This window comes from Paroedura picta, chromosome 1, assembly GCF_049243985.1.
Source record: "Paroedura picta isolate Pp20150507F chromosome 1, Ppicta_v3.0, whole genome shotgun sequence".
Taxonomy (NCBI): Eukaryota; Metazoa; Chordata; class Lepidosauria; order Squamata; family Gekkonidae; genus Paroedura; species Paroedura picta.
The window spans coordinates 162386975-162409680 of NC_135369.1; the positions used below are offsets into that span (position 1 = coordinate 162386975).

The 22706-nt window shown below is 44.8% G+C and overlaps 1 protein-coding gene across 6 annotated transcripts in view; it reads left to right on the forward strand.

The window, feature by feature from the left end:
• Positions 1-21879, forward strand: part of GRHL1 (grainyhead like transcription factor 1) — an 80502-nt gene extending 58623 nt beyond the window's left edge. For 4 of the 6 annotated variants that reach the window (XM_077310556.1, XM_077310547.1, XM_077310541.1 and 1 more), the window contains exons 9-16: positions 819-977; positions 3871-3958; positions 5821-5960; positions 8453-8490; positions 11205-11293; positions 13347-13432; positions 17122-17186; positions 18789-21879. In XM_077310556.1, coding sequence (XP_077166671.1) covers positions 819-977; positions 3871-3958; positions 5821-5960; positions 8453-8490; positions 11205-11293; positions 13347-13432; positions 17122-17186; positions 18789-18903 — 780 coding nt within the window. In that variant the 3' untranslated portion in view covers positions 18904-21879. Of the gene's footprint in view, positions 1-818; positions 978-3870; positions 3959-5820; positions 5961-8452; positions 8491-11204; positions 11294-13346; positions 13433-14402; positions 14436-17121; positions 17187-18788 lie in introns of all 6 variants that reach the window. The other 2 variants (XR_013226623.1, XM_077310550.1) reach the window with 2 other exon arrangements.
• The last annotated feature ends 827 nt before the right edge of the window (positions 21880-22706 follow it).

Here is a 22706-nt window from a genome sequence, read left to right on the forward strand (position 1 = left end):
CCGCCCCCAGTATTTTTCAGTTCAGTTCTATTAGATTTGTTTTTTTGTGGGGGGGGGGGGGCGGTATTACTGAAAAATCTTGGATCCCCAATACTGTTATGGTATTCAGATTCAAGATTTTTCAGAAATCCCAAATTGTTCAGGTCCAGCAGATCCAAGAGAAAAAAGCAGGGAAAAAGCCAGGCCAAAGCTGAGCCACTTTCTGCCCCCCACCAGCACAGCTGATCCTCAGGCTGGCTTCTCGGCAGCTACACTGATCCTTAGCTGTATTCTGCAGTCCCTTCAACTTTACAGGGACTGTAGTAGAAGGCTGACAAATAGCCAAGAGGCGGGAGCAATCTCTGCTCTCGCCTCTCTGCTGTTTTTCAGATATACCCAGCAATTCCTGAATATATCCAGGATTTTGGGGGAGTTTTTTCCCTGGTTTTCTTGAAAAACCCAGATAACCTTTGGGATTCTGAAATATATCTGAAAAATACCGATAAGGTATTTTTAAAGTATATTTTCAGCTTGGGTAGATTCAAATGCACACCCCTAAGTTGTGTACGATACCCAGAGAACCTAGATAGCCAACAGCCCATATGTCATACTTTATTAAATCATTCAGGCAACCAGAGGGACACGAGGACAGACCCTTGGTCTGCAGTGGAAAAATATCAGGCCTGTAGATGTCTCTGTCTGATGGAACTGAGCCAACTGTTAACCATCCTGTTACGTCTGTAAACAAATACAGTGGTGATATTTTTTCCCCCTTAACAGAACTTTTTTTTAATGTTCTTCAGTTCTCCATCTGATGGCGACATTGGTTTTGTTTTCAGGTCTTCATTGCTGTGAACTGCCTCAGTACAGATTTCTCTTCTCAGAAGGGTGTCAAAGGGCTGCCCCTGAATCTCCAAATTGATACCTACAGCTACAACAACAGGAGCAACAAACCTGTCCACAGAGCTTACTGCCAGATCAAAGTCTTCTGTGATAAGGTAAGACTGCATAACACTGGAAAGCTACTTCTTTAGGAAGCCTTGCCTCTCCCAGGTCACCCTCTGCTAATTAGTTTTGCCCAGCCAGTGATGAATGACCTGCCCCATGTTTGGATCTTTCTCCTTCATATCAATGCAACCATATTTCTAGACCTGTTGAGGAAGCAGAGTGCAAAATGTCTCTGTGGGAGTATCATTTATGTGGCGTACACATGAACTTGAGTGAATATACACCTTGCCCTGCTGTGCATTGGTTTTGGCTAGTTGGATTATCAATCACCTTGGGAAAATGAGTTCTCACTGCTGTGACTCAAACTCCAATAATTCTCACTTGTATGAGGGAGCCTAAAGAGCAGTGGTGTTTTGGTTCTAAGATGGCACATCTGTCCCACCAGCCTTCTAGTCCACCTGATTTTCTTCTTCATGGCTCCAGCTATCTGCTTGGAATGGCCAGTTTGTCTCTCTGCCCCCATTAACAGCAGCGGCAACAACAAAAAAACATCTTCATGCTAAATCTAATTAGTAAAACATTAGAGAACAGTCATCTGTGTTAGCTCAGTTTTGTTGCTCGACGCCAAACCAGATCTGCTTGCAAGATGCAGGTTTTCATCTCTTCCATTTGGGGCTTCTGCAGCTGACATGTTGCTCTCTTCCTTTGGGGATAGCGTAATGCTGCGGTTGAAGTGTCACTGTTTGATCTGAGAGACCCAGGGTGAAATCTCCACTCTTTCATGGGCCAGTCACTCTCTTTTAGCCTAACCAGCCTCATAGGTTGGTTGTTTTAAAATAGGAGGGGGAGGAATGATGTCATAAGCCTATTTGAGTCCCCATTAGGGAGAATAGCAGAGCATAAAAAACTGAATGTTTATGAATGTGGAGAGGGCCTGTGACTCAGTGGTAAAGCACCAGCTTGGCATGCAGAAGGGCTCAGGTTCATTCCCCAGCATCTCCAGTTAGAAGAAGAAAAAGAGTTAGTTTTATACCCTGCTTTTCTCTACCAGAAGGAGTCAAAGTGGCTTACAATCGCCTTCCCTTTCCTCTCCCCACAACAAACACCCTGTGAGGGAGGTGGGGCTGAGAGAGCCCTGATGTTATTGTTTGGACAGAACAGCTCTAACAGGACTGTAACAAGTCCAAAGTCACCCAGCTGGCTTCATGTGGAGGAGCGGAGAATCAAATCTGGCTCACCAGCTTAGAAGCTGCCGCTCTTAACCACTACGCCAAGTTAAAATGACCAAGCAATAGTTGATATGGGATGGAAACAACAAGAAAAACCACAAATGATCTCTTGGCTTGAAAGATCAGGGAACTGGCTGTGCTGGCCAGACTAACAGCTATTGTAAACCAAAGACCAGCTGAGGGGTGAATTTCTGAAATGTTTGTAAATGTTAACTGCTTCTTTATCTTTATTTTGTAACCAGAAAATAAAATAAAAATTATTTTTGAAAAAAAAGCAGTAGTTGCTATGTAAGACCTCTCTCTGGGACTCCGGAGAACTGCTGCCCACCTGAGTAGGCAATACTGCCCCCGAAGGACCAAAGGTCTGATTCAGCATAAGGCAGCTCCACCCATTCATGTGGCCCATGTTCAAATAATACAGCCTATGCAATTTAACTGAAAATGATACCTGCTTGTTGACTTCCTGTTTCACTGTCGCTACGAATTTAGAAGGGCACATAAAATCAAATTACAGAGGTTCTGTGCACGCCAGCCACCTTTATCTTGAAGAAGGAGAAGAAGGAGAAGGAGTTTTCCTTGCATGTACATTCCAGATGCACTGTTCACAAACACACACATGCACACGCGCGCACACACACACACACACACACACACACAAATCGTTCATGTTCGTCAAATTATTGGGGAATACCAACTGACTATAGAGAAATACATCCCTGTCTTTCCGTGTTAGACAATTTATGTTCATGAAGAGCATTTCTGCTAGGCTGTCCTTATGATGAGAGCTGTTGCCTGTCTTGGAGGAGTTCCTTATCCAAGGCTACCCTCAGTGGCGCGTATTTCCAATATCTTGTGCAACGTCTTAAGCAGGAGTAGTCAAACTGCGGCCCTCCAGATGTCCATGGACTACAATTCCCAGGAGCCCCTGCCAGCATTCGCTGGCAGGGGCTCCTGAGAATTGTAGTCCATGGACATCTGGAGGACCGCAGTTTGACTACCCCTGGTCTTAAGCTTCCGATGACAAAATGTGTTAGTCATCAAAGGAAATCGTAGAGGTATACATTTTGTGGACCAGGAAATAGTAAAATTTCTTCATCAGCGACTGCAAAGGTTGTAGGCCGTAAAGCTTGGTGTTGGTCCCGTGTCTGTCTTAGCTGACTTGATTTAGTAGGCCTCATTCTCAATGCCAAAGTTCTGGCTGCCTTTTCAGAACAGGCCAAACAACAAGGAAAGTACAATGTAAACTAGTCAGATACAAAAGCAAAATGCAACCCTGTGTTAGGCAAAATAAAATTCATATCTTTAGGAGCTATACCATAAACATACCCACCACACAATTATATATTAAGGGGGTAAAAACATTCCTCAAATGGTACATAGCATGATTTCAAATGGACGATCATCTCTTCAGTATTTCTGACGTATAACAATTAGGTGCTGAAACCATTGATAAAGAACGACATCCAGAATATAAAAGTGTGAAGACAGACTTCCGGATAAAGGTCATTTCGGTGGGCTTCTTCAGTTTGTTGCCAATTTTCTTCATCAGTTTTTTTTTCTTCCAACAAAGCATCTCAAACGTCATTGTCAACTAGAAATAAAATAACACCAATAATAGGCGGCAGCTTTGATTGACATGACGAGGAAGAGCGTTGCTGACCTCTGTAAGCAGGACAGGGATAAAACTTCTTTTTCTCCCTGCTTATTTTGACAGGGGGCAGAGAGGAAGATCAGGGATGAGGAACGAAAACAAAGCAAAAGAAAAGGCAAGTGCACTGACCCCAGCTCTCAGCTGAATGCCTGTAAGTAAAAAATATTAAGCACTGTCTAATGTAGAGGACAGTTGATCTTACTTGACGTGCAGTTGGTGAACATAAGCCCACCTTACTTTTAAGAGAGGCGTAAATACCTGTAACACTGTCAGCATAATTCCAATTCCAAACCATGCTAAGGTGAGGGCTGGTTTATCCACATAGTACATGCTATGGGCTCCGCGCTTCCAGGGACCCCACACAGTGCCTTCCCTCGATGGATCAGGACTGTAGCCTCCCCCCCCCTTTTTCTCTCTTTAAGGACACTCAGAGTGACACCCCTTTTCATTGTCGAGGGCTCTTGCACCCCCAGTCTGGCTGCTCCTGTTGTAGATGTCCTCTGCGAAGGCCCTGTGAATCCTTAAACTGGGTCTGTTGCTACGGGCCCTGCAAATCCTTAAACCACTTCTGGCTAAGGCTAGGGTATTCAGCTTGGGGGAATGGAGGGGGACACTCTTTCATGTAATGGCATCAAGGGAAGCAAATGCCACCTGCCATCCAACGACTGCTTGATGGGGGTGGAGGCTTTGGAATTAGCAGAGTTTGAGCTTATTTCTGGAAATGATGAGTTGGTGGGACTCCTGAATGTTCCAGGGGGCATTAGAATATTACATTTACATTTCTGCTTATGACCCTCAGGGAAGCTTTCAAAACAAAACCCCATATGCAAAATATGCCAAGGTGACCCAGAAGTGGAGCTCAGTGCAAGGCTATGTAGATGGAAGTGGGAGATCTGGGGTGGGACCAAGTATTTGAGCTGCTATCATTAGGCTTCCTAATACAGTGAACGTTGATGAAGGGGATTCTAAGGAGTGCCAGCATTTCCGTACTGACCTGGTCAACCTGGGCTGTGCCCAAACACTGCTGGATATTGCCTGCAATGGTGGTCATTATCCTTCCTGGATTTTCTCATCAGTGCAGGAGCATCCAGTTGTGAATTATCACTATAATGTCGGGTGTTGCAATATTTAACAGTATGTGGATGCAGCCAGTGAACAGTAAGGTTGCCAGTCCACTGGTGCTGCTAGTGGGGATGGGGGGAACTTTCCAGGAGCAACACGACATGCCAATGAACGTCAAGCAGAAGTGGCACTGGCATGTTTGAGATGTTGGGGGGCAACGTTCTGGCTTCTGGGCAAAACTCTATGGCTACCATACAGCAGACTTTCTCATCCTTTTTACCATTGAGAATCTACTGAAACATTCTTCAGGCTTCGAGAAACCCTGGAATCGATGTCAGCAGGCCACACCTCCTTTCCATGCCCCTCCCCTTTCCACCAACTTCAGGTCCATTCTTGGCCATTTTGGGACGGGGAGGAGGGTCGACATAACCATATATGATCATATTTCCTGAATTTAAAATATATTTTTTTAATTCAGCAAAGGGATGGCAGGTTACAGTAGATGAGTGATTGGGATGTGAGTGTCCTGCATAGTGCAGGGGGTTGGACTAGATGACCCAGGAAGTCCCTTCTATGATTCTATGATTCTATGTATCAAAATAAAAATGTAAAGAAACCCCAGGGTTTCACAAAACCCCTATTGAGATCCTGCCATAGAGTTTTGTCCAAAGTCCAGAGTGTCGTCCCCCCAACCAACACCCCTGATTGGCAGACATCACTTTTGGATGACATCAGCACATTGTGTAAACAGGATGTTCTTCCAGTTCGGGGGGGGGGGGTGAGGTGCATCTGGAAAGTGGGGGGCCCCTCCCCAGGTCAGTGGACTTGGCAACCCTATTGAACAGTATCTTCAGAACAGGCTGCTGTTCAGATGGCTGGTGTATAGGAGATTGTGTGTGTGTGTCAGATTTCCTTTGCTTACAGCCTCCTTTTTCCTGTTCTGTTTGCCAGTTTCCAGTGTCAAAGTGCCCATGCTTCCCTCGCACAAGCGGACCGACATCACCGTCTTCAAGTCGTTTATGGATCTTGAAACTCAGCCCGTGCTTTTCATACCTGATGTTCACTATTCCAATCTGCAACGTGGAGCTCATGTACGACACTTTTTTTGCTTATGCTTACGGGGAGGGAAATAGGGAAGGAATAATTCCCCCTTAGTCTGAGTGGGTAATACAGCCCTTTCTAGGCAGGTGTATCTGTGTGCAGTTGTTTTGGTCCTGGTTGGATTTCAGAAGACTGTCTGTTCTGAAGATTAAGACAGCACTTGTATCTCCTTCTGCTAGCACTTATTCCACCATTTCAGGTGTTTGGATGTGGTGAAGACCATGTTATCCAAATTAAGCATTTTAGTCGGACATAGCTACATTTCCCCTTCTGGGAACTCAGCTTGCCAAGCGTACGGGGGTCTGATTTGGACTGGGTCTCCAGTGCATGGAAAGCAGGGTTCTTCCCTCCGGAGAGTCATTTTCCTGAACTTAAATGACCTGAGGGGGGCTATTTGTCCCACTCAGTCTACACCATCACAACATGTACAGTCCCCTGCTGGGCAAAGGTTTACTCCCTGAAGTAGGTTAAGGAAATGGCATAGAAAGGGGGGGGTGTTAAGTATTTTCTCCCTGAACTCTGTGGTCCTGATTCCAATTTGACCCCAGCAAGTTTGGGATCTGAGCTCCTAGCAAGGAACTTAGAAGTTTCAGTCTGACTGAAAGTCCACTGGGAGGATGCATTAAAAATGCAATCTGTAGCTGGACCACATGTGATAGGCGGTGTGGATGAGGAGCTTCCTGGTGTTGAGGGTGGACAGCAGGCATCTCTTTTTCCTGCATATCTGCAATCTAATTGCAGATAGTCCCTGGCTGGCACACTGAAGCAATCAGCTGGCAAATGATAAGGATGCTCTTTGGAATGCTGATCCTATAAGCCTGTGGAGAGGGAGGGCAGCCCAACTGAGGACTGTCAAGGTGGAAGCAACATACTGTCCTTCAGTGGCCCCATAAGTAATGGCTGGAACAAGAGGAGATGTAGTTTATCAATTAATAAAATGTAGAGCCTCTTGTGGCGCAGGGTGGTAAGGCAGCAGAAATGCTGTCTGAAGCTGTCTGCCCATGAGGCTGGAAGTTCAATCCCAGCAGCGGGCTCAAGGTTGACTCAGCCTTCCATCCTTCCGAGGTCAGTAAAATGAGTATCTAGCTTGCTGGGGGGTAAACGGTAATGACTGGGGAAGGCACTGGCAAACCACCCCGTATTGAGTCTGCCATGCAAACGCTGGAGGGCGTCACCCCAAGGGTCAGACATGACCCAGTGCTTGCACAGGGGATACCTTTACCTTTTTAATGCTGGGCCAAGTTCATGGCTATTTTGTGCTAGTTGCTGACTGGTGTGTGCAGAACTTGCATCTAATTTTGCTCCAACAGTAGCACGCAGAACAATGACCGTCAGGGCTTTGAAAAGTGTGATGTTCAAGACCCTAATAATAGTTCAAGGCCCTGTGGGACCGCCTTCACCCCTGTGTCCCTCAAAAAAACCCACACTCCAGCACACAAGATCTGCTCAAGGTCCTCAGCCCCAGATAAGTGGCCACAACCAAGCACTTGACCCACCCACCCCACACGCCCTGACATGATACAAAATGCCGCTGGGCTGTTTTTAACAATTTTAAACACTGTGATAATTTTAAACCGAATGGTATAATTATAATAATCTATGATTACGTTTTATTTCATGGTATTTGTTCATGATGTAACCTGCCCTGAGACCTTGGGAAGGGTGGGATAGAAATCTAATGAGTAAATAAATAGCAGTGGTAAGGGGTGCTGAGAACTTAAAAGTGACCCAGTCCTGACCCATGTTGGTAGCTGTCCAAGTAAGAAAGATATAAGCCTGAGGTAAAGGGCAGACGCTATGTCAGACGCTAGAACTGGGTTTCATGGGACTTGAAGGTCGCCTGCTGGCAGTTGGGTGGGATGTTTAGCTCAAAGTGGCAGAATGACAGAACCACTGAGGTGAAGATGAGAATAAATGAATGATTTACGAATCAACTTTAAGTAAATTCCCATCAGACACTGGGCTCACTGAGTGGCAGATTATGTTGTTCTGTGATGGGGCTTCAGGTGTGTTGTTTGGTTCTAAAAAGCCGCATCTAGGAGTGGTAAACAGGTTATCGGGAAGGGATGTGTTGTTTTTCCCCTCACATCTTCCACTATTTTAAATGCCCTGCTTGTTTTTAAGCTCTTGTTGGGGAAGGGAAATGGAGCTCAATATTCCCCTCTTGTATTGTTCCTATCTCTGTCCCCTCAGTCAGGGCTCAGAACTGCTAGGGGAAAGCATTTCTACTAGAAATCTTTTAGGAGAGAAACTGGGGGCATGGTGCTTGGAGTTAACTCTCAAGTACTCTCCCTCCACTCTGCAGGCATTTTTGTTTCAGGGCTGTATGACACATCTTGAGTGCTGTTAATGATGTTTCAGTGTTGCATGTAGTTTGGCCCTGATCCAAACAGAACAATGTGATGTTGTATTGCTGGTTGACTTGTTACTTTGCTCCAGAACGCTGGTCAAAAATAGCTTGGATTTCTTCCCTCCCCACTAGGTTTTTCCTGTTGCATCTGATGAATTGGAAGGTGAAGGGTAAGATGTGTTTTTGACTCTCCTTCTGGGGTATCAGTCACTGCAAGGGCGGTCTTCTATTAGTTCTGGCTGCATGGTGACCTGTTGGGCACAAAAAATGATGCATGGTCTACCACAGAAAGTCATTCCAAATAACTTTATGGTGGTGGTGATTTTATGATTTTGTTGGATTTGTCTTTACTTTGTGAGCCACAATGTACAGGCCTGTGGAGAAGCAGATTGTACATTGTCTAACTCGGCCTTTCTCAACTTTTTTATGGTTGAGAAACCCCTGAAACATTCTTCAGGCTTTGAGAAACCCCAGAAGTAGCGTGATTATGCAGAATATGGTTGGGAAGCATAACCGTGTACATGTCTACCAGGGGCTCCTCCCCCTTCCCACCCCCTCCAGGCCCATCATTGGCCATTTGGGGAGGGGCAGGTTGGTCGACATGGCCATATTTGGTCATATCACAAAATAAATGTTTAACACAGGGCTGGCAAGAAACCCTAGGGTAGTGGTTCTTCAAAAATAGACTATGTCCCTGTGAATTAAACACTCCTGACACCATGCAACATATTTTACTGGATTGTCCCTTGTTTAGTGTCCAGCGAAGGCATGTTATACCTCTTATACCCAAATGGAGAAATCATTCAAAAGACCTGATCTGCCAATTTTTGTTGAGCGATAAGGATGCCAATGTCACCTTTATTATGGCTGGATTTTTGTTTTCAGTTTTTAAACTTAAACTGATTGATGTATCCTGACTATCTCTGTTCATTTTGCTAATCTGCTTTATGCCAATAAAGGTATTGTGCGTGTGCATAATTTTATGGCTGGGGGTCACCACAACATGAAGAACTGTATTAAAGGGACATGGCATTAGGAAGGTTGAGAACTACTGCCCTAGGGTTTCATGAAACCCTGGCTGAGAAAGCCTAAATTAGCATTAAAGGAAGAGCAGCAATCTTTCTTCCATACATGCTTTTTACCGCGATCAACAAAGTTTTATTCTGAGTATAAATTTATACCCAGAATAAAACTTCATTGGCCTTAAAGTTGCCACTGTACACAAACTTGTTTCTGAGCTAGGGGATTTCCTTTAGGCAATTACTGGCTATTCAAACAATGTTTTGCATATATTCCCACTCCATTTTTAGGTCAGGGAGTGAGTGAGGTTTCTATTACTTTTATCTCTAGGGTAAGCCAGCAAAAGGAGGGTAGAAGGAGGGGTTTCTCCCCTGTCTTTAAACTTGAGCTGGAGTTTCCTGTAGCTCCCCTTCCTGAAATACCCTACCAGATTGCCTTGGTAAAAAGCAGGTATAGGAGAAAGCTTGCTGCTGCTTCAGACTGACACACCTATCCACATGAATCTAGCCTTTACGTTTGGCAATGGAATACCACCCTTAGGCAAGCAGAAGATTCCAGCAGGTTCAGGTCCTGTTAAAATTATGTCAAGCAGCTGGTCTTGGGAAAGATCTTTCTGGGCCTGAAATCTTGGAGAGCCACTAACCATCCCACTGAGCAGACAATTCAGGACAAGACCAGGGCTTTGAATCTGTATACAGCAATTTCTCGTATTCATGGAAGCATTAGAGATCCCTGTGATGAAGCCACACAGACGTAATTTGGCACAAGAGCTCTTTCTCTGTTTTGTCAGCATGGCAGCGGACACAAATGTTGGCTTTAAAAGTGTCAAGGCCAGATTGGACTTCCACTGTTGTAACTGGGAACTAACTTCTGGCTAACCTATCCTGATTGGATCTAGCTGTTGGGACTTTGGGACTTGACTTGGTCCTGAGTCCCTCCAGAGAAAGAGCTGCAGAGTAACAGGGTGTTTGAAAGTATGTAGTTATCAGTTATGCTTGTGAACGAGGCACAGATCCAGACTCACAGTGCTTTGAGGTTTGAAAGAGAGTATCTTTACTAAGAAGGTTATACAGAATACGTATCATATTCATCTGCTCCAGTCTCTTTACTGAAGCAGAGTACAGAAGCTTAAAGAGTAGTTACACAAGCAACATGTTTCAAGCCTCCATGACTAGGCTGCACTCAGACTACATCCCACACATCAGCAGATGGAGAGAGCTTGAGAGGCTTAGTGGTTGCTCCTTGCTTATGCAAAGGCACACACTGATCTGCTCTTTCTCTTCCTGAAGAAACAGGAAGTCGGTGGGACCCCAGTTTAAACAAAGAGATCTCACAGGTATGGGCTGGGATTTTTCCACTGCAATTCCAGAGTGACCATTAGGTGCCACTAGTGAGCATACAGGTACAGCTCAGCGGCTTAAACAACTGAACAACAGTACTTCAATGCTGTCTTCGCCAAATTACTTCACCAACTAAGCTGAGTAACTTTAAGTATCAAATAAACCCAGATTAGGTTATTTTTCCATTGTCTGTGGAAGCCAAAAAGGAAGTGCCTAGAGAAGGGGGAATACAGTTTGCAGTGTAGGACTGCTTTTGCCATGCAGAAGAAAAATGTGGATATAAGATTTAGAATTCAGACCCCTGTGTCACACTTCAAATAGTTCAGTTAATTCAAGGCCTGACAATGCACAGGATTTGGCAGGAGCTCCTCACAACTTAATGAGAGGCATGCTTGTTTATAGACTTGTTTATACTGGCTTTGCAGTAAAACTGGCTAGAAATGGCCAAGATCCTGTGTCCTCCATTTCCTGTGAATGGAAATGTTGCTGAAGCGCTTTTGTGTTTGTTTGTTTTCTTCTCGCAGCTCTGCCATGAAGAGGGGGTCTTACATCAATGAAGATGATTTTGCTGCCACCCCAATTAAACTGACTAGAATAGAAGAACCCAAAAGAGGTAATCCTTGTCATCTGGAGGGGTGCTGGCAGAGTTTGAATATGCACAGAGAGTGGAACATCAGGCTGCTTAAAGAACAAAATAGCTTTATTTATGAAGAGAAACTACTAGAGAAAGAGAGAGAGAGAGAGCTAACTAACTGTTCTAGCTGTTGTTTGCAGTCATTCTTCATTTCAACTGCTTTTCTTAAGACAAAGCCAGGAGGAAGTGTGAGGACGCTTGAGATAATTTGAGAATCCTCAGGAAGTTCCCATTCTATGCTAAATATACATCTCTTCTGATGCCCCCTGCAGGACATTCTGCTCAATTATGCAAGCTGCAGATCTTGCATATTCCAACAGGGGGGAATAAGAGTCCTGTTTTGATTGGTACTGGGTAATGGAGGACACTGCCTGTCACAATGTAGTATAGGATACAGTACTTGGCTCGGGGTGACCTAGGAATGCACACCTGCTTAACTGAAAAGCTAACAAGGTAACCTGGGGCCAGGTCACTGTTTCTCAGGCTAATGTCCTTCACAGGATTGTTGTAAAGATCAAACGGAGAAAGGGGAATCTATGTGAGCCATATGGAGCACCTTGGAGGAAAGATAGGATAAGAATTTTAAGAAAAGGTTGAGATTTGAGTAAATTCAATGTATCTCCTTAACGCAGTTTCTGCCTTTAGTCTGAGCCATCCATTTCAAGGAAATGTTTTAGCCCTGGTGTCCTAATTTTACCCTTGCTGATTGATTTGTCGTAGTATAATATAATCTTAATCAAAAGTCTGATACTGCTATCACATATAGCAAACGGAACTTTGATACTAGTTATTCAGAGGGGTAAATTAGGGCCAATCTATTGTGCTGGACTTGCTTTCTTTGTGTAAATAGTGGAGCTGATCCTGTATGGCGCCACACCCCACATGCACAAGCCTGGTTCTTGAAATGCGTATGGTGCTTGATATCTTTTGGAATATGCAAAATTTCAGTATATGGGAACAGCACTGCTAAGAATATTAGCTCAATTTATGGTAGAAGGATGCAAATCTGTACATGCTGAATTGCAGAGTCAGACTAACTCCTTCAGGTCACATGAGTCTACGGATTTGCTGCTCCCTTTGACTACAAAGTTTGAGAGTTTCTTGAACTCTCAACACGTCTGTACAGATCAGAGCTCAAAAACCTCTTGAATCAGAGGCACTTTGAGAATCTCGAGAACAGGGTTGGGGGAGCCACCAGAGAATAGCTGCTCTGTGTGAGGTACTTTTAACTGCAAAATGGCTGCCATGGGAGCTGGGAACAAAGTTACAGAGTATCAAAAGGGTCCTTCAGAGGAACGGTTTAAGAGTGGTCTGTTGAGGCAAATTTTGTCAGTGTTCTAAATGTTCTTCAAATGCTGCATAAATTATGGAATTATGGAGAACACTCATACACAGTTAATAAATACAGAACATGTAATGACATCACAGCAGCTCAGCCAATGGCTGTGGATGCTTCACCACCACTATGCTTTGGTTTAGAATAGCATGACTTCTTGACTTAGGTTTTAAAGTGGTTTTGATGAGGCACACCTTCTACCCCAGTGGTTCTCAACCTTGGAGCCGCAACCCCATTTTGGGTCGCATGGCCCTTTTCGTGGGGTCGCCCTGTTGCTGGCTGTTGTGGCAGCGGCGGCAGCCCGTGGAGGCAGGTGGTGGCGGCGGCGGGCAGAGGCAGTGGAGCCATGGCCCTGGCCACCTTGATTGTTATGTTCCTGCGTGTGCACACCCGCCCGCCGCCCACCCACGCACACGCACATGTTGCCGCCACCACCGAAGTTGGGGTCATGGCGCCGAAAAGGTTGAGAACCGCTGCTCTACCCATACTCGGAAGTTAGAGCTAGAATTTGTTTGAATACTCTTCCCCCTAGGCAGACCTGCAGAGCATCCGATGCTTGCAGATGCCTGGGAAGTGTGGCCTTAAAATGCTGTTTCTGGGTCAATCCAGATATCTAGATTGCTTCCAACGTTGGTATCCCTTTTATTGTCTCATGTCAATTTGATTTGATCCCTCCATCACTTTTGCTTGTTCCAGTGTTGCTGTACGTCCGAAAGGAATCAGAAGAAGTCTTTGATGCCCTCATGCTCAAAATTCCATCGCTGAAAGGTCTTATGGAAGCTGTAAGTTGCAGGGTTCTAAATCATCATTTTAAAAAAATTATAATTCTGTATATCTCACCGATAGAATGCATGAATTGAAAAGGCAAAAGCCATTACTATAGCAAGCCCTCTGGGTATGCCGCTTATAGACTTTGCCATTGAGGAAGACAGGTTTATATAGACCCTGGGAAAGGTAGGGCAATCCCTAGGGGTATGTGGGCCTTGCCACAAGCTGTTGCCCCCTCAGCCTATGCAAGTCTTCTGGATCTTACAAGACTTCTGTTCCCAAGTCATTGTCAGTCACCTGAGCAGCAAGTGTATGCAGTCTTTTGCAGTTCCTCAAGGGGTGTGAAGCCCCCTCACAGTGTGGGGCCAGTGTGGTCATCCTGATTCTATCTGTCTGGCTCTGAGTAAGAGCAGCAGCAATCTACTTTGGGGGGGGGGGGGGTTGGAAGCTTCCAGGTTGAGCCTGAAGATCTGTCGGTATCACAATGGATCTCCATGCAACAGAGACCAGTTCTCCTGGAGAAAATGTCTTCTTTGGAGCTCCCTCCTCCCCCAGACCCGACCACCCCCAGGTTCCCTCCCCCAAATCTTCAGGAATTTCCCAACCCAGAGTTGGCAATGCTAAGAGTGGAGCAAGACAAAATACCAGTAAACTGGTGGGCACAAAGAGGCTTATGACTTTGTACACAGAGAGGGCACAGTTCCAAGAGCAGAATACAGACACAGATTATCATCTGAGATCACTTTTCACCTTTAATTTTGTATTGGCATTTGATCCCAGTTTTCTGGTGGAGTGGACATTCCCGCAATGTAATGTTTCCCTCCTCATAAGAAATCTGTTGTAAAAGACGTGTGCATTGGTGGTGTGCTAATGTGAATTGCCTCCCTTTCAAACAAGAAAATCAAAACAGTATTCATTTTTTTCGGCGGGTGAAGGGTAAAGTGTCTTTCTTTTTCTCCCCCTCATGCTGCAAAATGGATGAAGATATATTTTATACATGCATCTTCATGCTACTAGGTATATTCAACTTATATTTTAAGGTCAAGTCTTTTCTAAGAAATCTTGGGCATAAAATATGAATAATTTCTAGAAGTGTTATGGTGAAATTTATAATGATATGCAGTATCTTAATTAGGGATGGGCATGAACAAAATTTCCACACAAAAATGCCCCGGTGCATGCCTCTAGAACCGAGGTTAGGGGGAGGTTCCTCCCTCAATCATTTCATGGACCTTTGTCCGATTCTGTTCAGGGGTTTGGCTGGCAGCCATTTTAGGTTGACAGCAGATGGGAGTGCATGCCCTGCTGTCAGCCTGCAATGAAGCAAAATTGATGGCTGAAATACTTTGTGGCCATTTTAGGCTGACAGCGGGGGCGCACACACCTCTCCACTGTGGCTACAAGTCATTTCGGTGTGCTACTTTCTACCCAGGAAGGAGCAAAACAGACCAGCCCAAACTGGGCCAGTTCATTTCTGGGTTTGGGAGGGGATGTTGGTTTGGGAATACCCGTGCTTAGTCATAATTGGACTCCTTCCATTCTCGTAAGACTTCTTTTCAAAGTTTGCTCTTTCTCAGACCTCATGCACAGCCCTAATGGATAGTGCCTTGCAGCTTAACTCTGTAAGATGGTAGATGTGGAAGGCAAGCAGAGTGTGCAGGTTGCCTGCTCACATGAAAGGAATAAAGCAGAAGTTGAAGAATCTTCAAAAACAGCCACTAGGACTTAAGCAGCCAAGTGTGTTCCTTCTTCTAACTAGAGGATTATGGTGTTAAAAAAGTATTAAGTTTGTGTACATAACAAAGCTTGACTCAGGTAGGTAGTTGTGTTTGTCTGAAGCAGAACAAAGATTGAGGCCAGTGGCAACATTAAGACTAACAAAGTTTAATTCTGCATGGAAACAAAAGCTTATACCTTGAATTAAACTTTGTTGGTCTTAACAAAGGGTTGAGTGTCCTACATAGTGCAGGGGGTTGGACTAGATGACCCAGGAGGCCCCATCAAATTCTATGATTCTATGAATGGTGCCACTGGACTCTGACTCGGTTCTGTAGCAAAGCTTCCTAGTGCTACTCTTGGAAAGCAGGGCCCATTCCGCACACATTGGACAATGCACTTTCAATGTGCTTTGGCAGCTGGATTTTCCTGTGCGGAACAGGAAAATCTATTTCTAAACTGCATTGAAAGTGCATTATCTATTGTGTGCAGAATAGGCCCAGATTGTGTTCCCTGATCAGGGGGTTCCTTCATGACTTCTTGCAGAGTCTTGCCTCTATGATGTGTTCCAGGTTTGTCCCTCTTGTGAACTTTGGGCTAAAGTGAGGAAAAGGACTTGATATACATTATTAAAATGTCTGCATCATGTATTCTTCTGCCTGAAATCGAGGACCAAGTTAGTGATTATTCTGTATGAGAGTCAAGGAATCCTTTTAGCTGCTCTCATTTAATGCAAGTTAAAGTTAGCTATATTGAGAAAATTAGAAGATTATAGATTGCATAAAACAAATGGATCCCAGACGGATGGCAAACACTATGGGTGGCATTTTCTACAGCTTTAAAACAAAATAATCAGAATGACTTAGTTTTTGCTTTGGGGTGGGTTCACCTTGTATGCTTTCTCCCATTCCATATGAATTTAGTCAGATTGTAAGTGGGTGGGCAGAAGGGATTGTATCTGAGCTTGGCTCTTGTGGCCCTTTCTTGCATGCCCAAGGATATGCTGATTGCCACTTTGGGGTCAGAAGGTAAATTTCCTCCAGACCAGACTGACCAGGGATTCTGTTTTTTTTGGGGGGGGGGAGGGGGCATCATCTGGACATAGAATTGGGGTCCCTGTGGGTGAGCAGGTAGTTGTGAATTTCTTGCATTCTGCAGGGGGAAAGGAGTCAAAACACAGATTGCCTAGCAGATTGGGTGGGTTGTAAGGCCCCAGGCATGCTTTCCACCAGTCAGCTTTTCCTGTGTTCAGTCTCGCTGAGTTACGACAGGAGTATTGTGTTCCACGTTGGTTCAAAGGTATTAACCCAAATAACACCAGTGTCTATGGCTTCTATCATTTATCAGGCTGGCCACGTATTGTGGTCATGTTTGCAGTTAGCCTGTCCAGCATGTTTGCATTGTGTCCTTCCTCGAAAGAGCTCAGGAGAGCACCCTTGGCTATTCCATCATCATTTCCTTCTCACTACAACTCTGTAAAGCAGTGGTCCCCAACCCCCGGTCCGGAGACCGGTATCCATTCGTAGATCAGTCGGTACCGGGGCCGCGGCTCCTCCTTGTCTTCCTCCCTGGCTGCTGCCTCGGGGGCTGCCCTGCCACTCTGCTGCTGGCTCACCTTTGGTGCTCTCCAGTGGCCGCCATGGCTGGGGCTCCCCCTCGGTGTGGCACTCCACAGATACTGCTGGCAGCGCCCCCCAGCGGGCAGTGGGAAGTCAGGGGCGCTGGTGGCAAAGCAAGTGGAGCAGGGGCTCAGGGCTCATTTGACTAGTTGCTGGTTTCAAGTGAGGGAAGCAACACCTAAACTTTGATCCCTATTATGGTGGTGGTTTTCATTTTGAGGCAGATTACTAATTCACCCAGATTCACAATTGTAAGTGATCTAGCAGGCCCCTGAACAAATATGTATCCAAGAAAACAGAAATAATTGTCTCTAAAGTGAGCTTGCAATGCTTCCTTTCCCCCCAATCTTTTTCATTTTTGTGTTTAGATCTCGGACAAATACGATGTTCCGTTGGATAAAATTGGGAAAGTCTTCAAGAAATGTAAAAAAGGGTAAGTATGTTTAAAATATCACCCCTTTGCAAAACTCAACATCTTACAAATGGTTTACCTTTTCCCACACACATATCTTCTTTTTCCTCACACCAAACCTGTTTTATACAAGGGAAATGGGGCTGGTCCCAATAATGTAGCTGCCTCAGAGAATTGGGATGATGAAGAAGGGTTGGTCTTTATACCCCACTTTTCTCTTCCAGAAGGAGCCTTCTTTGAGACTCCTGTGGTACAGAAAAGTGGCATATAAAAACCAACTCTTCTTCTTCAAAGCAGCTTACAATCTCCTTCCCTTCCTCTCCCCACAACAGGCACCCTGTGAGTTAGGTGCAGCTGAGAAAGCTCTGATGTTATTGCTCTGTGAGAGCAGCACCATCAGGGCTGTGATGATCCTAAGGTCACCCAGCTGGCTGCATGTGGAGGAGTGGGGAATAAAAACAAAAAACAAAAACTTACTTCAGTTGACCCTTGTTGTAGGATTTCCAAGTTGGTGAAGAGAAAGAGAACTCTGGACTGCATTTGCACCTTGGCCATGGGAAGTGAAATCCCTGACTTTAATTACCTTGGCAGGAACAACCTGTTCCCCTCTTCTCCCCTTTCATTTCATTGGATGGAAGGGACCATTTCAGGATACATGAATCTAGAGCAGTTTAGGAAAATGAAGTAATGAACGTAGGAAGTAGCCTTGTACTGAGTCAGTTGGTATATCTAGTGCCTCAGTTGTCTGGTTTGTAACTAGCAGTGGCTATTCAGGGTCCTTCCCAACACTGGCTATCTGAGGTCCTTTAGCTGAAGAAGGTAGAAATTGAACCTGGCACCTGTGTGTAGAGCTCTCTTGCTTTAAAAGCTCTTCATGAAACCCTGGAAGGGCTTCCTGAATGGATGGGAGTTAATTAATCTTAATATATTTAAAATATATTAAACATTTATGGGTGATGCAGCTATATATGGTCATGTTGATGTGCCCCCCCAAAAGCTATTGATGGCCCTGAAGGGGGATAGAAAGGAGAAGGAGCCCCAGGTGGGCATGTACCCAGATGTGCTTCCCAACCATATTCTGCACAATCGTGCCACTTCTGGGGTTTCTTGAAGCCTGAAGAATGTTTCAGGGGTTTCTCGATGGTAAAAAAGCTGTAGTGGTAAAAGTTCAGCAAGACTGGTTTACACACTGAGAGGTGGGGAGGCAACAATCTCAAGAGATCATCATTAAAAAATACACTTAGAATTTGTTGTGCTTCTCTCTTTCAGAACAGATATGTGCCATCTATCCAGTTCCCTAAGTGTGGTGGTGTTTGCCAGTTGCTAACACGCAGTTGAGCTCCCTCACAAGCCCTTAATGCTGGTCTAGGCTTGCTCTGCGTGGCGGAAAGGCCGTTCCGTGTATCTTTCCCCAGTCTGTTTGCAAGGGAACAAAGAGAAGCTTCAGGCTTCATGTAATTTCACCCCTGAGACCAGACTCCTGTGTTGTTGATCCTCTCTTGTTAGGTTGGACTTGTAGATGATGATGCCCGCAGGATTTGATTCGCTGTGTGGAGTAGTCATCGGTGTATTTGTTAAACTTGATTATATGTTCTAATACTCTACTTACCTGTATTGTCTTAGCATCCTCGTGAATATGGATGACAACATTGTAAAACACTATTCCAACGAAGACACCTTCCAGTTACAGATTGAAGAGACTGCTGGATCTTACAAGCTTACTCTCACCGAGATCTAAGCTCGTTCGGGGCCTTCTGTGTGGATTTTATATGAAGATTGTGAACACAAGCCTCTCATTGTTGCGGTCCTCAGGATCAAATTTGCCTCTAGGGGAAAAGCCATTATTCCTTCCAGAGAAGAATGCCTTCTGTTGTTCAAGCAAGGCTGACTCATTTCAGTCCTTCCGGCAGCAACTCCTAGTGAACAAAAGTGATTGAACTGATTTTTCCAAAATGGCAGATCTTACCAAAGCACTATAAAATGACCGTCTGGTGAGATCACCTGCATATTCTCTTAGCTTTTAACGGGATGGGTTTGTTTCTTGGCTTCCAGGGCTGTACAGGGATCAGATTCCCATCAATACTTGCAGAGAGGTTCCAGGCAGGTGTAGAACGGAATTTGACAAGGTTGACTCTACTGAGCAGGGCACATTAGCTATCAATCTTTCTCCAGCCGCTTTGTAGGAATGCCAGACTGTCTAGCTGCATGAAGAACTTCCTTTTTAAGCTACTGTGCTGAACCCCATTGGACAAGCTCTATTTGTATATAAGTGCGGTATATTTTGAAGGGTTGTAAATGTGTAAATAGAAGCCGTATATATATAATATAATATATATATATATATAAAATACCGTATATCGGGATATATATGTGTGTGTATATATAAAGTGATATCTGCAGTGAAGCCCATCTGAAAGGAGTGCACGTACGTTGGAATACAATGCTAAGAAAAGCTGCCTCCATTCTGAATTAACTGGTGTCTTTTTGATCTCTTATAATTGCAAAAAGAAAAAAGAAAAAAGGAATTAGGTACCGCTGTCTTATGATCTTGAGTTGAGGTGGACCTGGCTCAAAACTAGTGATGTATCAATGCTACAGAGCAACAAGAAGGGTGGTATCTTTTACAATGAAAAAGTTGAGAAGTCGTACAACCTTCTGGGTGTTAAGATCTGGGCGGTTGTTGCATGTCTGGACAGGAGCTAGGCTCACTTTTCCCCCTGAATTTCACAGTGGGGTGGGCTTGTCTCTGGAATGCTGTTAAGTAGGTGAGCCACAATGTTATCATCATTTCAATGGAAATGCCATGATGCCCCCTTGACTTCTTGGGTTACGTTACTTGCCATGTATGGGTTCTGCACTGGTGCCCAGCCCTGCTATGAATCTCTCTTCCTTCTGGGTGCAGCAATAACGAACAAATCATTTCAGTCCCGCTTTGATGTTGAACTTTTGGAACTGTAATGTGGTTCAACATGATGTTTTGGCCCCAAGGGGAATTGTGTGCCTACCCAGATACCAACAGTAATCCAGAATAGATAATCCATATAGACTTCGGCCATTCCAGATGCTTATCGGGAATAACATAAGAGCCAGTGTAATGCAGTGATTAAAGTGTTGGGCTAGGATTTGGGAGACCCAGATTCAAATTCACACATGCCCTGGAGGCTCTCTGGGTGACCTTGGGCCAGTTGCACGCTTCCAGCCTAACCCTACCTCACAGGTTCAAGTGGGTAGCCGAGTTGGTCTGAAGTAGCACAATAAATTCAGAGTCCAGTAGCACCTTTAAGACAAACAAAGATTTATTCAGGGCGTGAGCTTTCGAGTGCAAGCACTCTTCCTCAGACTACGAAAACCTTTATTGGCTTGTTGTGAGGGTGAAATGGAGGAGAGGAGAATTATTTAAGCAGCTTTGTGGCCCCCACTGGGGTGAAAGGCAAGATATAAATAAAATAAACGTGGTTGGCGTGAAAATTGGAAATCACAGCTCAGAACTAAACTGTACAGAGGTTTCCTTTCACCCCAATATGGCTATGTCCTGCATGCAGGTTTAATCATCCTGGCACTTCTAGCTGAAGAACCTTGGGGATCAGAGGTTGGGGGAAGCCCCTCTCTGCCTGAGATGCTGGAGAATCAGAACAGGAAATACGGACAGGTTGGCTCAGTGTCCTGCAGCTTCAACATTCCTATATGTTTATAGCTACCCATGACGTTCTTCGTTTTGGTGGCAGACATATCTTTCTGATAAGCAGCTTTCGGCTCACCTCATCATGCATGTGCAATGCAACCTTCAGATAACTGCTTGCCAGCCTCAGTATCTGCCGCTCAGAGAAGTGACGGGAGCATCAAAGGTTTGTTATTCCAGATGGGGATTTTAATGTATTAACTGCTAAAAGGCCTTCTTGTACACATTATCAAAACTTAAGTCTCTTTCCCCCCCGGGCGATATTATTGGCATGCAAGCTGCTTTTTTCTGGCTTCAAGCCAATCGACACGTTGATTATGTAGATGCTGTTGAAAACAGGCTCTGCAGAGAGCATCTTCTGCATGGTGGAAGGTGGCTTATCATGCGGCTTGTCCAATATTGCCTGGGAGGTTTCCAGCACCAGCCAGAGAAATGTGATGTAACGCAGGCATTGGAACCTTTCCACGCAGTGAGAATGGGAGCCAGATATCGGCATGTTAGCAGCGGGTGAACAGCAAAAGTTTTGCACACAGCCCTCTGCAGCATCCATGCATCCAGGTGTTAATATCTGTGTAAGGCTTGCTTTTTCAAGCAAAACTCTGAACTAGCATTGTGTAATGGGCGTAGGCTGAAAACCACCCGGATCTTATCTTTTATTCTAGTTCTTTAGCATCCTAACTCTGAAGAACGAAGTATATGAAATAGACTGTATAAGTGGGATGAACCAAAAAGAGATTTCCTAAAAAGAAATTCTTGATGGCCTTTTAAAAGGTGGGAAGCAGATCTTGTTACCAAAACCTAGCAGTTTTTGACTCTGCTGCATTCAGGGCTACCAAGAACAGCAGATTTTGTTGGACAGAGCTTATTTGGTAAAGGAATTTTTATACATGCTCATAGAACTTAAGTGGACACTTATTTCTGTAGGGAAAATGGAAGTTTTACTATGGACAATGAAAATTGGTAAGGGGGAAACGAGATGCTGTGCAAAGGATGAATTTTATATATATAATATATAAAATAAATATTTATAAAAATGTCTGAATGAAACTGCTGATTATTCTTCTAGGACTTTGGGTTTTTAACCATAGCCATATTTTGGTCACTTCCTTGTGTCTACGCAATAGAAATGCTACTGTAAAGCAAGAGCCATTCAGCGAACCTTTCCCAATGTTTTTCCTACATCCAGAAGGGGTGATTGCATTTGAGAGGAAGGAAGGAGAACCCACCACCATGCCCACAGGTATCTCATACCATGTCTTCGCCCATGGGCCTCCATTCCAGTTTTTGCCACAAGTAATATTTTTATGGTAAAGTGGTGTGGCAAATAAGAGTAGTGAAGCCCAAGATATGTTCCCTGAGCGTGCATGCATACTCTCAAAACACATCTCAGTAGAACTTCGCAGGCTACTAGCTTAGACACACTGGAAGGTTTGTGTGGGCGTGCTGCTTCTGTGGGGACAGAGGCCCTCAGTAACAGAATGAAGGGGAGGCATCTGCCATCAAGGGTAGGGCTGGCAGAAATTTCCCCTATTGAAAATACAGAAAATCACTAGCTCCAAGCTAGAGAATCCCTCTTGTTGATGTGGAACATCTTCTGGTGCGTCACCACAAACGGATATGAATACGGACATGATGTCTGTAATCCCACACCACCCAAGAGAGTGCAGCAGAAGAGTCCAAGGACGCTGAGAAGGCTGAGGCAGCACCCTACTGCACCACTGTTGGAGGACCAGCTAGTGGCTGTGCCACCCCTGGGGGCCCAGCCAGCACCTGCTGCGCTGCCTATGAGGCTGAAGCAGTGGTTTCGCTGCCCCCAGGGACCTCGCCAGCGGCCACAACACAGCCCAAGGCCGAGTGTCAGT